This window comes from Phyllobates terribilis, unplaced genomic scaffold (genome assembly GCF_046119375.1).
Source record: "Phyllobates terribilis strain yellow unplaced genomic scaffold, ASM4611937v1 Scaffold_11__3_contigs__length_659146591, whole genome shotgun sequence".
Lineage (NCBI taxonomy): Eukaryota > Metazoa > Chordata > Amphibia > Anura > Dendrobatidae > Phyllobates > Phyllobates terribilis.
Window position 1 is genome coordinate 334,165,042 of NW_027362771.1, and position 14,608 is coordinate 334,179,649.

Genomic DNA, 14,608 nt, shown 5'->3' on the forward strand with positions numbered 1-14,608 from the left:
CACTCTTCCAAGGGGCATTGATATTGTCTTTTTATTCCACTGGGACCTCCACGTCTCTTCCAAGGGTCATTGATATTGTCTTTTTATTCCACTGGGACCTCCATCACTCTTCCAAGGGGCATTCATATTGTCTTTTTATTCCACTGGGACCTCCACCACTCTTCCAAGGGGCATTGATATTGTCTTTTTATTCCATTGGGACCTCCACGTCTCTTCCAAGGGGCATTAAAACCGTCTTGTTAAGCTACTGTGACCTCCACGTCTCTTCCAAGGGGCATTAAAATCGTCTTGTTAATCTACTGTGACCTCCACCACTCTTCCAAGGGGCATTGATATTGTCTTTTTATTCCACTGGGACCTCCACGTCTCTTCCAAGGGTCATTGATATTGTCTTTTTATTCCACTGGGACCTCCATCACTCTTCCAAGGGGCATTCATATTGTCTTTTTATTCCACTGGGACCTCCACCACTCTTCCAAGGGGCATTGATGTTGTCTTTTTATTCCACTGGGCCCTCCACCACTCTTCCAAGGGGCATTAATATTGTCTTTTTATTCCACTGGGACCTCCACGTCTCTTCCAAGGGGCATTAAAATCGTCTTGTTAAACCACTCTGAACTCCACGTCTCTTCCAAGGGGCATTAAAACCGTCTTGTTAAGCTGCTGTGACCTCCACGTCTCTTCCAAGTGGCATTAAAACCGTCTTGTTAAACCACTCTGAACTCCACGTCTCCTCCAAGGGTCATTAAAACCATCTTGTTAAGCTACTGTGACCTCCACGTCTCTTCCAAGGGGCATTAAAACCGTCTTGTTAAGCTACTGTGACCTCCACGTCTCTTCCAAGGGGCATTAAAACCGTCTTGTTAAACCACTCTGAACTCCACAGCTCTTCCAAGGGGCATTGAAATGTTGTTTTTAATTACCTCTAACCTCCACGACTCTTCCAACGGGCATTGCATTTCCTCATAATTTTAGTCAGCTTTTGCTTTTCAATGCATAGGCGAACACTATGGGAGACCCACTCCCCAATAATGGGTAGAAGGTTTTTAGTACACTGTAATCCACGTCTGTTTCAAGGGGCATTGCAGTTCCTCATAATTTTTGGAAAGCCTTCCATTCACTGCTTAGGCCAACAGTGTACAGGAGACCCAGCTGCTATAAATGGAAAAAAGGTTTAGTTAAGGTCCTCTGACCTCCATGTCACTTCCAAGGGGCATTGGAGTGCCTCGAAATTTTCGGTAGGAATTGCACTCACTGTATGCCCTATAACTGTGTAGCCGAACCGCTCCTTTTTGTACAGAAACATATCCTACAAGACATGTGTGGTTGTCTGGCCTGATATTGATGTGAATGGTGCCTGTTCCTCCTGCTCTTTCTCCTTTGCCACCACCTCATCCATCATTCATCACCTGAAGCTTTGTTTTAACGGGAGTCATAGAACAGGGATAGTAGCAGGAAAACATCCAGCAATCCTCGGAGGAGGTAGGATATGCGCCAAAACGATGACCTCCTCAGGCCTAGCCGCTACTACATACATGCGCTTGCATTCCAAGGAACAGAGAGCTAAGGAGATGGATGGCCTCATGATCATGATTAATTTACTCATTGTGTAGGAGGCCGACCACTGCTGCTGTCTACCTTCTGAACTTTGTGTTGAAGCCTGATTGACCCAGGACCAGCAATCCTCTATGTCTGGAGGACGTGTTGCATCCCAGTCAGGGCCGGCGTCAGCACCCGGCGCACCCGGGCAAATGCCGGGGCCCTGAGCAGGCAGAGGGGCCCACTGGCGGTCTCGCACCCCGCTGGGCTATGGGCGGAGGAGAGCGGTGTCAGCGCCCGCCTTTCTCCGCCGCTTGCTGAGGGCCCCGGCAGCTGGATACTTACCTCTCCCCGTGCCTCCGCAGATCAGCTGTCTTCCTGCTCTGCGCTCCCTGTGACGTCTCAGGTCAGAGGGCGCGGTGACATCTTTACACCGCGCCCTCCCCTGAGCCGTCACAGGGAGCGCTGAGCGGGAAGACGCCGACAACGCTGGAGTTCGGACCCGAGCAGCGGGCAGCAGGTGAGGAGAAGGGAGGTGAGTATTTGATTTTTTTTTTAATGTATGGAGGCATGGGGCAGTCTAAAGAGAAGGGGGGGGGGGACATCCTGCATGGGGCATTATAAAGAGAGGGGGGGACATCCTGCATGGGGCATTATAAAGAGAGGGGGGGACATCCTGCATGGGGCATTATAAAGAGGGGGGGGGGGACATCCTGCATGGGGCATTATAAAGAGAGGGGGGAACATCCTGCATGGGGCATTATAAAGAGGGGGGGGTGACATCCTGCATGGGGCATTATAAGGTGGGGAACAGCCTGCATGGGGCATTATAAAGGGGGGGGGGCAGCCTGCATAGTGCATTATGTGGGGGGGAACAGCCTGCATGGAGCATTATAAGGGGGGGCAGCCTGTATGGGGCATTATGTGGGGGGTAACAGCCTGCATGGAGCATTAAAAGGGGGGGGCCTCTATGGGGCATTATGTGGGGGGTAACAGCCTGCATGGAGCATTATAAGGGGGGGACAGCCTGTATGGGGCATTATGTGGGGGGTAACAGCCTGCATGCAGCATTATATGGGGGCCAGTATCCTGTATGGAGCGTTATAAGGGGACCGATATCCTGTGTGGAGCGTTATAAGGGGACCGGTATCCTGTATGGAGCGTTATATGGGGGCCAGTATCCTGTATGGAGTTTTATAAGGGGACCAGTATCCTGTATGGAGCGTTATATGGGGGCCAGTATCCTGTGTGGAGCTTTATAAGGGGACCAGTATCCTGTATGGAGCGTTATATGGGGGCCAGTATTCTGTATGGAGCCTTATATGGGGGCCAGTATTCTGTATGGAGCCTTATATGGGGGCCAGTATTCCGTATGGAGCCTTATATGGAGGCCAGTATTCCGTATGGAGCCTTACATGGGGGCCAGTATTCCGTATGGGGCCTTATATGGGGGCCAGTATTCCGTATGGAGCCTTATATGGGGGCCAGTATTCCGTATGGAGCCTTATATGGGGGCCAGTATTCCGTATGGAGCCTTATATGGGGGCCAGTATTCCGTATGGAGCCTTATATGGGGGCCAGTATTCCGTATGGAGCCCAGTATTCCGTATGGAGCTTTATATGGGGGCCAGTATTCAGTATGGGGCCTTATATGGGGGCCAGTCTTCCGTATGGGGCCTTATATGGGGGCCAGTATTCCGTATGGAGCCTTATATGGGGGCCAGTATTCCGTATGGAGCCTTATATGGGGGCCAGTATTCCTTATGGGGCCTTATATGGGGGCCAGTATTCCGTATGGAGCCTTATATGGGGGCCAGTATTCCGTATGGAGCCTTATATGGGGGCCAGTATTCTGTATGGAGCCTTATATGGGGGCCAGTATTCCGCATGGAGCCTTATATGGGGGTCAGTATTCCGCATGAAGCCTTATATGGGGGCCAGTATTCTGTATGGGGCCTTATATGGGGGCCAGTATTCCTTATGGGGCCTTATATGGGGGCCAGTATTCCTTATGGGGCCTTATATGGGGGCCAGTATTCCTTATGGGGCCTTATATGGGGGCCAGTATTCCGTATGGGGCCTTATATGGGGGCCAGTATTCCGTATGAAGCGTTATATGGGGGCCAGTATTCCGTATGGAGCCTTATATGGGGGCCAGTATTCTGTGTGGAGCGATTCACCGGTTTCTGAGCTATTGTGGAATTTACAATAGATATCGCTCATGTAATGTAAGAAGTGAAATCTTTGCATTGTACTATATATATATATATATATATATATATATATATATATTTCTCCGCCGTATCTCTGCATCATGAATCGTGGTATGTGTTAAAGGGGCCCACTGAGACTCTTTCGCCCGGGGCCCAGAGAAACCTGGAGCCGGCCCTGATCCCAGTGTTCAACTGTGTCCCGGCTTCCACAATATTAACCCAGTGTGAAGGCGTCAGTGAGATGGACCATCCCTGGCCACATTCACTTGTCCACGTGTTTGTGGTTAGGCTGTCCTTCCCACTAAATGCACTGGGGAGGGCACAGGTAATGTTTTGGTATGCGCGCTTATGTATAAGGCGCACGGGACAAATAGGGGCAGCTGGGGACGGAGTATGGACACTCGGCCGCCCCCTAGCGGCTGGGGACGGAGTGTGGACACCCGGCCGCCTGGGGACTGAGTATGGATACCAGGCCGCCTCCACAAGCCTAAAAGGCCTAATTTCAAGTGCAAGTAAGCTAGCAGTATGGTATTGCTGCCTGGGGGTGGGTGGGTGGCAGGCTGCACACTTACGCTTGCATTCCAAGAAAACAAAGCAGATGCTAACTTCTATCATCATCATCATGCTCCTCACCTTGGCACTCTCAACTCCCCTGATGGAGAAGCCAAGGCCCACCGGAGGAGTCTGGTTGTCTGGTGGGCTCGTCCAATGCTGCCCTAAAGCAGGCCAGGCTAAGAAAAGTGTGGGGAAGGTTCCCGGGACAAATAGTGGCAGCTGGGGACTGAGTATGGAGACCTCGCCGCCGACGCAGCCATGAGGTAGTGGCCAGCTTCGGCCTCCTCCAAACTAAAAGGCCCCATTTCAAGTGCAAGCTAGTAGTATAGTATTGCAGCCTACGGCTGGGTGGTTGGCTGCATATTTGGGCTAGCATTGCAAGGAATGGGGGAGCTACAATTGAACACTGCCCTGGGACAAGGACTTGACATAGGAGGGCAGCATCTCAACCAAAGGTTTAAGATAAGCTTGCATGTTGGTACTTTTGCTGATACCTGCTAGCAGATTGGTGATAGAAATCTTTTATCCCCCTCTCACTATAGAAAATAGATGTGTCAGGACATTAATACTTTAACCTTACCCCGGGCTATACGACCTGTCTTTACTTGTTTTATCTTCTTGTGTGTTATCTCTATGCATTTTTTTCAATACTGCACAATAAAATATATTTTATGATTTATACAGTAATAAAATTTGATCAGTTTTACATGTGTTTGCTAGTGGTCTTCTTGGATGCTTAGTATCCAAATATAGGTTAGTATATGATATAACCCACTGAATTTTACTATGTAATATTATAGATGGGGAGATGCCATAATATGTCTCCAGCCAACCAGAACGATATATGTCATTTGAATATTTTTTGACTATTTGTTTGTCTTATCCATTTTGCATTTAACGTACTCTCCTGACATTTGACATCGGACTCCTTGACTTCCCCACCACATAGCTTGTTCGTGAGAAGTGACTCAGCGTCACAATCAGACTGCAGGCCATACAGCAACCACAGCACTGATTAGACACCGTTAAAACTACTAACCCCTTAAAGGGAACCTATTAAAAATTGAGAGTCTTCAGTGGTTGATATCATCTATTCAGTTAGCCATTCGAGACTACTCAAGCTTTCGAGATACTCAGGTCTCTTAATCAGGCATAAAGGGAACCTGTCACTCGATATGTGATTCCCATGAGCAGCATGAATCAGAGCCTGGCTACACGATTGCAGACAGCGATATATTTCTCTGAAACAAACAATTTGAAGTAATGATTTCCCATGGTGTTATCTGCTGCGACTGTGACCGAGTACACGTTTCCAAATGCATAGCTCCCAACCGTCCTGGATTCAGCGGGACTGTCCCAATTTGAGGGCTCAGTCCCACATCCCGTCATGTCTCAGCTGTTCTCCCGGTTTCTATACTCACCTCTCCGACGTTTTCATCGCTCCGTAGCTCCTCCTCGAGAGGCAGGCCACTTCTCCCTGCTCAGTGGATAAATTAAATTAGATATTCACTTTCTCTCCCTCCTGTGATAAGGTCTCCCCAGGACTCAAACTCACTCAGTGTAGTTCTCAGGATGGTACGCTACTATGAAGTAGATAGGAGAATTTGTTTATCTTGACCTTGATTGCAGGCAATGAACACAGAAGCAAATTATGCATGTTCATAAAGATATTGTGTATAACAATGTGTTTTTATGGTGCCTGTATACTGAAGTGAAGAAAAATATATTTTTTTGTTCCTATAAAAGTAATAAAAAAAAATAAGCAATTACAAAAAAAAAATTTTGTGAGTCTCCCCACAACCTTAACAATGTAGACAAGGTAAAACACAAAAATTGAGCTTGGTTTAAGTTGGTTATACATGCAGCACATAAATGCATGTTCACACCAGCCATAAATCAGACACAACCTACAAGAAACAAAATGAACATAAACCCAGCTATAACTAAATAAATAAAAACCAAAAGTGCAGCAAAATAACATAGGGGTCTTAGTGATACTGTTTTTAATTAAAAATAGCATAAAAGCCATGTCACCACTGCATGGTGACCACATTCAGGACGGTCCTACACTGTCTAATATTTAAAAACCTTACCATGTGTCAAAGTTGACCTCAGTGTGTGAATAAGGGCAGGCAAAGGACCGGCAAGGTGCTTAACCTGCTGAGCCACAAGTTCTAATGTTGTCACTGGGAGAATTTTGTGTACTTGATCTGTACTGCAGGATCTGACTACTGATAGAAATACACTGCTGTGTACAATGTATGCATTTTTATTTTAGATGGAGAATAAGTGATTTTATCATCCTAAACAATTACTAAAAAATAATGAAAAAGGCATGATAATGAAAAAAATTATTATTTTTAATGCGTTTTTTTTTAAATTGTGAACATCACAAATCAGCAAATAACACGGACATATTTGGTGTCCCTGTAATAATAACGACCCACACAACACAGCGATCAGATTATTTACGGGAATCGGTAAATGACGTAAAAAAATGGTGTGATTAATATTTTTTCTCTATTAAACCCATAAAAAATTTAAGAAAACTGTAATGCTGAGGCTGTGTTCACACACAGCATAAATGCTGCGTTCTTTCTGCAGGTGTCCATCACACAATGCAATAACAATCTTCTCTGATTATTGCGTGTTTTCTGCGTTTCTTTTATGCTTTCCCGCTTATTTGACGTGATTTTGGGGCAGATGTGAAGCAGAGTTTTAAACGCTTTTTAAAATCTCAAATCCCGGAAATCTCATTAGAAGCATTCCTACTGGACAGTTCCTAAGGATGCGTCGAATTTGCTCCAATGAATCCAAATTTGATAGACAAGCTCAGATCTTAAAAAACAGATTCCTTAATTGTGGGTATAATCACAGGACTATCCATCAAGGTTACCGCAGGGCAAAATTTTCTCAGAGAAAGGACTTACTCTACTCTACAAAAGCCAAAAACCAAGATGACTCGGTGAGATTCATTTCCACTTACAATGTCAGAAACAGTGAAATGTGGCAAGCCTTAAAGAAACATTGGTCTGTCCTCCGCATTGATCAAACACTTAAGAAATATCTTCCACCACATCCAGCCATTACATATCGACGGTCAAAAAACCTCAAAGACATCTTGGTCCACAGCCATTTTGAAGCCCCCAACACTGGAGGGATTTTTGGTACCAAGGGCCCTCCCTGGGGCTGTCTCCCATGCAGCTCATGTGTAGCCTGTATCAACATCAAGTCTACCAAGGTTTTCTCTAACTCTGACCACACCAAAGAATTCAAGATCACTCATAACATCAGCTGCACGACCACAGGTGTCATATATTGCTCAAAATGTCCCTGCGGCAAGATGTACATTGGTCTCACCTCAAGAGAACTACCGAGACGTACCAGGGAGAATGTCCTTGATATCAGATCAGCCAAAGAAGTCGACAATCTTGAACATCTCAAAACCCTTCCTCAGCATTTTAAACAGCTCCATGACTGCGACACGTCTGGCCTCTAAGTAAGTGGCATAGATCGGGTCTACCCTGGGTTTAGGGGTGGGAACTGGAAAAGGATTCTGGCGCAAAAAGAGGCAAGGTGGATCACCATCTTAAACACCATAACCCCTCACGGACTTAATGAAACTAATAGTTTTGTCTCTTTCCTCTAATGAGTTTCAGTTATGCCTATGGTATACGTTTATCACTCGTATATGTGTGTGTTCATATTTTAATTATTTAATTGTGTTCTTAACTTCTTGCTGTTCTACTTACTTATGTTGTTTCTTTCCTTATAGTTCTTACGCCCTTGGTCTCTGTTTTGGTTTTTCTGTAGCTCCAGCCGAATTCCTGTTGGGAGGCAATAATATCAAGCCATCAGGCTATTGAATGGCCTACACTGTTTGAATTATTCAATCAACATATTACCCCACCTGGACAGCAATACTTGTTTAAAAATATATATATGTATATATGATACTGAATTGATTGACTGATGCCATTTTCTTTTTCCCTCTCTTTCTTGTCTGTATATGTCAAATTGATTTTAACCTGATCTTCCATATTTTGTTGTACTTATCTTTTTGGATATATTTTGGTCACTGCACTGATTTCACTGGCCACTTTCTTTGTGACACTATTTATAGTTATATTTAGGTTTATTACGATGCTCTGTATCACTGTACATATCTCATTTGTGTCATCATTCACCTTTACTATTTAGCTCTATATTGAGACACTTCACACCTTAACCTCCTATGAGGCCATGTATCACTTTATCTATTTTTTCCCACTTTTTGTTGTTTTTCTATTCAGTACTTTCTTGTTCACATCCTAATTTTCTTGTTAATATTTCTTCTTTTTTCCTTTTCACTTATTACTCATATACCACTAACATACTTACATCATCCTTTATGGCTCTCTGCACTACACTACTGTTTACTTATATCTCTCTCTCCTTCTCCATAGTTTGCCCTGACTTGTCATTCATCTGTTTATCTTCTCTGCGTTCCACTGTTGAACGCACAATCTCTTTCTATGTGATGCGCATCGCGTCGTTTCCTTCTTTGCGTTCCAAGGTGGAACGCATGACCACTTCCTGTATGACGCGGTCCGTGTCATTTCCGGTGCTGCGTCTCACTCTGACACGCAAGCCGGACCTCTGACTTCCCCTGCTGCTCTGTGCCCATGTGGGTCGCAGCTCAGCATAGGGAATTGCTATTTGACATACCACACATGGCGCCATGTTATAGTATTCATATAATACACCTGCATCAGTCAACTTCTGCCCCTGCTATTGGCTGGACTCTTGTTAAATACCTCTCCACTCCCTCTCTCTCTATATCCTCGTTAAAGCCCAGGCGAAACGCGCGTTGGATTCAGGTCGTACGGGTCAGTACAGCTCTGTTATTTGCATCTACTTATATCCTGTCTTATCATACACTCTGCTGCCTCATTGATTGTCTTGCACTGTGAGTCTATTTATTAACACTTTGTATTCTATGTAAACTTCACATGACTAATTGCAGTGCGGATCTTTTATATAATTGCAGCACGTGACTAAATTTGATCCATCTGTGAATACTTTTTGTACTATAGCTGTCAAATCCCGGTGACCTTTGTTTGTGTTGCTCCCCTTCCCTTATTATATCTATGTATTTTCATGGATTTTAATATATTAATAATAAATGGTATATTTTATATATTATCGTCCGGGTGTCATATTATAGGTTTCTTGCTTTTTTAAAATAGTACAGAAAAGCTTTGATTCTGCTCTTAAAAATGTAACAGCGTTTTTTTCTTCATGCATTTTTTTCAGAAGCCTAGCGAAAAAAATACACCAAAACCGTGGAGTTCAGCAGCGTCTTCAGACCACATGTAGCGTAAATGCTGCGTATTTTCTGCTGCTTTTTTGCACAAAAATTCTGCTGTGTTTAACTGTCCAAGCAAAGCGGATGTGATTTCATGAAAACTGCGCCTGCTATTAGAATTCAACAAACAGTATTTTACATTATTTAGAAATTAGTATTTATTAGTGTTGAGCGAGTATGTTCTGTTAACCCTATCACCGAGTATGCTCAGGGCGAGCACCGAGTAGTTACAGCTGCTCGGTGTTATGTTTAAATCACTGTGCATGATTTGCGACTGTTTGACAGCTTTATTACATGTGAGGAATGCAAAAGAAACAATCATTCCTCACATGTATTAAATCTGTCAGTCGCAAATCATGCACGGGCGGGAGTGATTTAAACATATCACCGAGCAGCTGTAAATACTCGGAGCTCGGCCCGAGCATACTCGGCGAAAGGGTTAACAGAACATACTCGCTCAACACTAGTATTTATCTATATGCTTGTCTCTCCAGCTGTTTTTACAGGTGTTCTTCCTTTCCCTTTTCTTTCCTTGCCTTTCCCATTCCTTTTCTTCCTCTTAAATGTTTTATATGCAGGGTATCTTTTATGTGTATCGTAACTCCTTTCCCTTGCCTATCCTGTACATACCAATCTTTTTCATTTTCCTTCTATCCCTTTAATTTTTTCCATAATAAACCATATTTTCCTTCCCCCTTCCCATCCATTATATTGCCTATATCTTTCATACCTTTAAATTTTGCTTTAATTTTGTTCTTGTTTGCTTCTATATTAGTGTATTTATAATATGTCTCCCCTTTTTTTCCTTATTACTGTGTATTTATAATAGGTTTCCCCATTTTTCTTTACCCCATTTATGTAAGAAATCCTTAATAAAAACTACTTTAACAAAAAAGGCGCCCGCTGTGCCCCCAAGGACGCTGATAAACTGTGCGGTTTTGGTGCTTTTTTTTCCTCTAGATGCTTCTATGTGGAGCTTAAAAAAAACGCATGGAAAAAAAGGAGTTACTTTTTTAGGTGCAGAATCAAAGCTTTTCTGTACTATAAAAAGCACATTAAAATCGCATCAAATGAGGGCGGTGGGGAAGATTGTTATTGTGGAGTTTGGTGCGGACACTTGCAGAAAACAAAAAACAGTACTTCTGCAATGTGTGAACACGGCCTTACAGACACAAAAAAGACAGGGCGGCATGGTGGCTCAGTGGTTAGCACTGCAGCCTTGCTGCGTTGGGGTCCTGGGTTCAAATCCCACCAAGGATGACATCTACAAAGAGTTTGTATGTTCTCCCTTCAGGTTCTCCGGTTTCCTCCCGCACTCCAAAGACATACTGATAGGGAATTTAGATTGTGAGCCCCGATGGGAACAGCGACGATAATGTATGTAAAGTGCTGTGGAATATGTTAGCGCTATATAAAAAATATAGATTAGATGTTATGAACTGTAACTACATAAAGATGAGAAAATTCTGGCAGCTCCAACTGTGAATGAAGGAACAAAAAATAATCCACAACTAGAAATAAGCAGGATGCACAGATGATGTCGTGCTTCCCTGTGTGATCAAAAGTCGCCGGGGACGCAGTATGGTTAGAGATTCACAGCCTCCCGTCCAGCCGCCAGGTAGCACTGACCTGGACCAGAGACCCGGGAATCCATCCGCTCATCTCTAGTCCCAACTGTCCTGGATATAGCGGACAGTCCTGGATTTGGGTCCTCGCCCCTCTGACATCTCCTCCTGCCTGAGGAAGAAGATAATGGTAAATTGGTGTGGCCAAAAATTGCCACACTACACTGAGCGCACCGCATGCTGTTTTTCCAAAGTTGGGAGGTATGTGTTGGATGTCTATCACCTGTTGCACGCAGCACGTGACTTATGTGCCATAGACTGCACTGTAAATTTAGTGTAATCCGCAACACTGCTGTTTCATTTATCACAGCAAGTTCCACAAGTGTTTGTGTCACGTGGCTTTTCATAGTGGCTGTCGTGTGACACGTGACCGGCTGGACCACCAGTCTGTTGTGACTAGTCACCATAGTGTGGTTATCACAGACTGTGCAGTTATTCCCTCAGGTCTGATAGCCTTGAGCGTGGCTGTGATAACCCGCAGCTCTGCGTGGCTCGTCCTCTCACCTCAGCTTTCCGGCGGACATGTCACGCAGCTTATCCCCACTATGGGGTCTATGCAGGCGGACATGTCACGCAGCTTATCCCCACTATGGGGTCTATGCAGGCGGACATGTCACGCAGCTTATCCCCACTATGGGGTCTATGCAGGCGGACAGGCTGTGCCCGGAGGCGGGAAACACAGGAGCCGTCAGCTGTGAGCGCCGGCATGTGGCTGCGTCCTGCCTCCCACAGCCAGCTCAGCCTCCACGCCACGTGACCAGACCCGTGACATAAACACCCAGGAACACAACAGTGACCGGCAATACAGCTGACAACTCTCGCCCATAGCTGATAATGGCGCATGAGCGGCATACTGTCACACTGTTGTAGAAGACCCCACACAGAAACAGTGACACTAGTGGCGTGGGCCCTTCCCGTGTAAACTGTACACTAGCTCCTCCCACGCTGGTCCGGTCACATGGGCGTGACGTGCTCGGAGGTCCTGCAGCCCACTAGCTGTTAGTATGAGCGGAGGCCAATGGCTGCCGTCCCTCAGCCCCTCCGCAGCCGCCTGCTCGCCGTGTCCGCTGCTCTGCTCTGAGGCTTCTCCCGGCGCCTCCTCCTGTCACCGCCGTCATGTTGGAGTCTGTGGTGGCAGATCTGCTGAACAGGTTCCTGGGGGATTACGTGGAGAATCTCGACAGGTCCCAGTTAAAGCTGGGGATCTGGGGGGGTAAGAGTCAGCTGTGCTGTGTGTCCTGCTGGATGTGGATGAGGCCATGTGTAAGGTGCTGTGGAGCACAGGACTGTGGGCTCAGCTGTGGGGAAATGCGTGACAACGTCTCATCAGACCCCAGGGCTGAATGGCAGGTCCTGCCCCGCACTCCTGGGGTACATCTCTATGGGGGATGTGTGACTGTCTCCCCTCAGGACATAGTTCACACTGATGTGTTTTCTGTGGGTACATGGAGCAGGTGGCAGCTGGAGGTCCCTCAGATCAGGGCCACCAATGTGTGAGTCACAGCAGCGCTTCTCCATAGGGATCAGTGGGGACTACTACCAGGGCGCTGGTCTGACTCACGAAGTCATCTATATGTTCCCACAAAAAAAAAACGTGCAATACAGACGAAAACACTGTTGGTTCCATTGCAAAGATTAGATAGAAAATGTATTGTCTTTTATATTTTTTTAACTCTTCATGGGCATGTCTCAGCTGATTCTTGCTGCCGTAACTATGGGCCATATGAATCGGCTCTGGCAGCGTTATTGCTTCTGGAAATGCTGCGTTCACACCTTGCACCTGCATGGCGTGGTTTTGTTTTTTGTGTAATCACAAAAAACGTTGCGGTTCTAGTGTGAATGCAGCCTTAGAAGCTAGCCAGGGACTATACATCTGAGATGACGGGTCCGGGGCAGGTCCCCAGCAGCTTTTCCCCGCCTCGCTCCCCATTACTGACAGATTTCCCCCTGTACACAGATATAGGGAAAAATCTTCGGTTAGGATCCCTGCCGGCGAATGTGTGAGAAGTCATCCACGTTTCATACTGAAAACTCAAAACAGTATTTTTCTCATTTTCATCTGTGTGCCGTCCATGTGTTACATCAGTGTGTGATCCGTTTTCATACAGCTACACTAAAAAACGTACATGATCAAATACAGTGTCTTAGGTTTCTAATAGAAATGTATCCGTAATAAAAATCAGATGCCACTGCGATGTCCTGGTGGGATCCGATTATTGTTTCTTTTCCTGCAATCATATGCTTGAAAGGGTGAGTTTCATTCAAGACTTGGAAGAAAGTAGTGCACGCTGTGTTTTTTTTTTTTTTTTTATCCTGGACAATAAGACTGAGAAAAAAAAAAAATTTTCATCTGAACAGCCCTATTGAATAACATGGATCAGTGTGTTGTCCAATCAAAAATTGGACAGCATAGGTCCGATTTATTAGCTTACCTGCATGAGCCCTTCAGGCTACATTCCCTCGATGAGTTTTTGGTGAGTTTTTGACTCTGCCTATTTTTGAAAAAATGCAAGTAACCTATTGTACTTAAAGGGAACCTACCATGTCCTTTGTAGTATCTAATCTGCCCCCATTGCGTTGTTAGTGATGCAATGTGCATAATTTCATCATAGGGGTGTAATTCATCACATTCAATCAGGTTGTCACCGCCCACGCCTTTTGAATTCTGTTCCTGGGCATACGCTGACGTCACTTGTATCGGAGTTTAAATCCCGTGCTTGCGCGGTGCGTATATCTACTTGCGCGGTGCGTATATTGGCCAGCCGCGCTTGCGCGGTGTATATACCGGCCAGCCGCGCTTGCGCGGTGCATATACCGGCCAGCCGCGCTTGCGCGGTGCGTATACCGGCCAGCCGCCCCTGCGCGGTGCGTATACCGGCCAGCCGCCCTTGCGCGGTGCGTATACCGGCCAGCCGCCCTTGTGCAGTGTCGAGCAACTCTGGCCACACACAGTGAAGCTGGGAACTACACACCGCTTCACTACGCGCGTGCGGGAGCCGCTTCTCACAGCGCATGCGCGGCTCCCAGATCGACAATGTGCAATCTTGGCTGGCCGATATACGCTCTGCGCAAGCGTGGGATTTAAAATCCGATTCTAGTGACGTCAGCGCAAACTCGGGAATGAAAAAAGCGTGTTAGTGGTGCACATTGCATCACACAGGACATGACCGGTTCCCTGAAATGGGGACAGAAAATCTGTAACATCAAAAGCTCATCATGGGAATGTAGCCGAGGAGTAGGGTGAGATGAAGCCACCAAGGACCTGCCTACGACTAGTCATCAGAGATGCCATCTTTTCAAAGTATGTTTTACCTGTAAATGCTGCAGTG

General features: G+C 45.8%; 1 protein-coding gene and 1 long non-coding RNA gene across 5 annotated transcripts in view; one reads left to right on the forward strand and one right to left on the reverse strand.

Moving 5' to 3' along the window:
- Window positions 1-6,646: 6,646 nt before the first annotated feature.
- Window positions 6,647-11,543, reverse strand: LOC141166234 (uncharacterized). The gene is made up of 2 exons (XR_012251262.1): window positions 11,284-11,543; window positions 6,647-8,134 (listed from the first exon to the last, which is right to left on the reverse strand). It is a non-coding gene; the product is annotated as an uncharacterized lncRNA (long non-coding RNA).
- A 532-nt stretch (window positions 11,544-12,075) lies between these two features.
- The window catches only part of VPS13C (vacuolar protein sorting 13 homolog C), a 328,945-nt gene continuing 326,412 nt past the window's right edge, over window positions 12,076-14,608 (forward strand). For 2 of the 4 annotated variants that reach the window (XM_073652734.1, XM_073652732.1), the window contains exon 1: window positions 12,076-12,492. In XM_073652734.1, coding sequence (XP_073508835.1) covers window positions 12,396-12,492 — 97 coding nt within the window. In that variant the 5' untranslated portion in view covers window positions 12,076-12,395. The remainder of the gene's footprint in view (window positions 12,493-14,608) is intronic. The other 2 variants (XM_073652731.1, XM_073652733.1) reach the window with 1 other exon arrangement.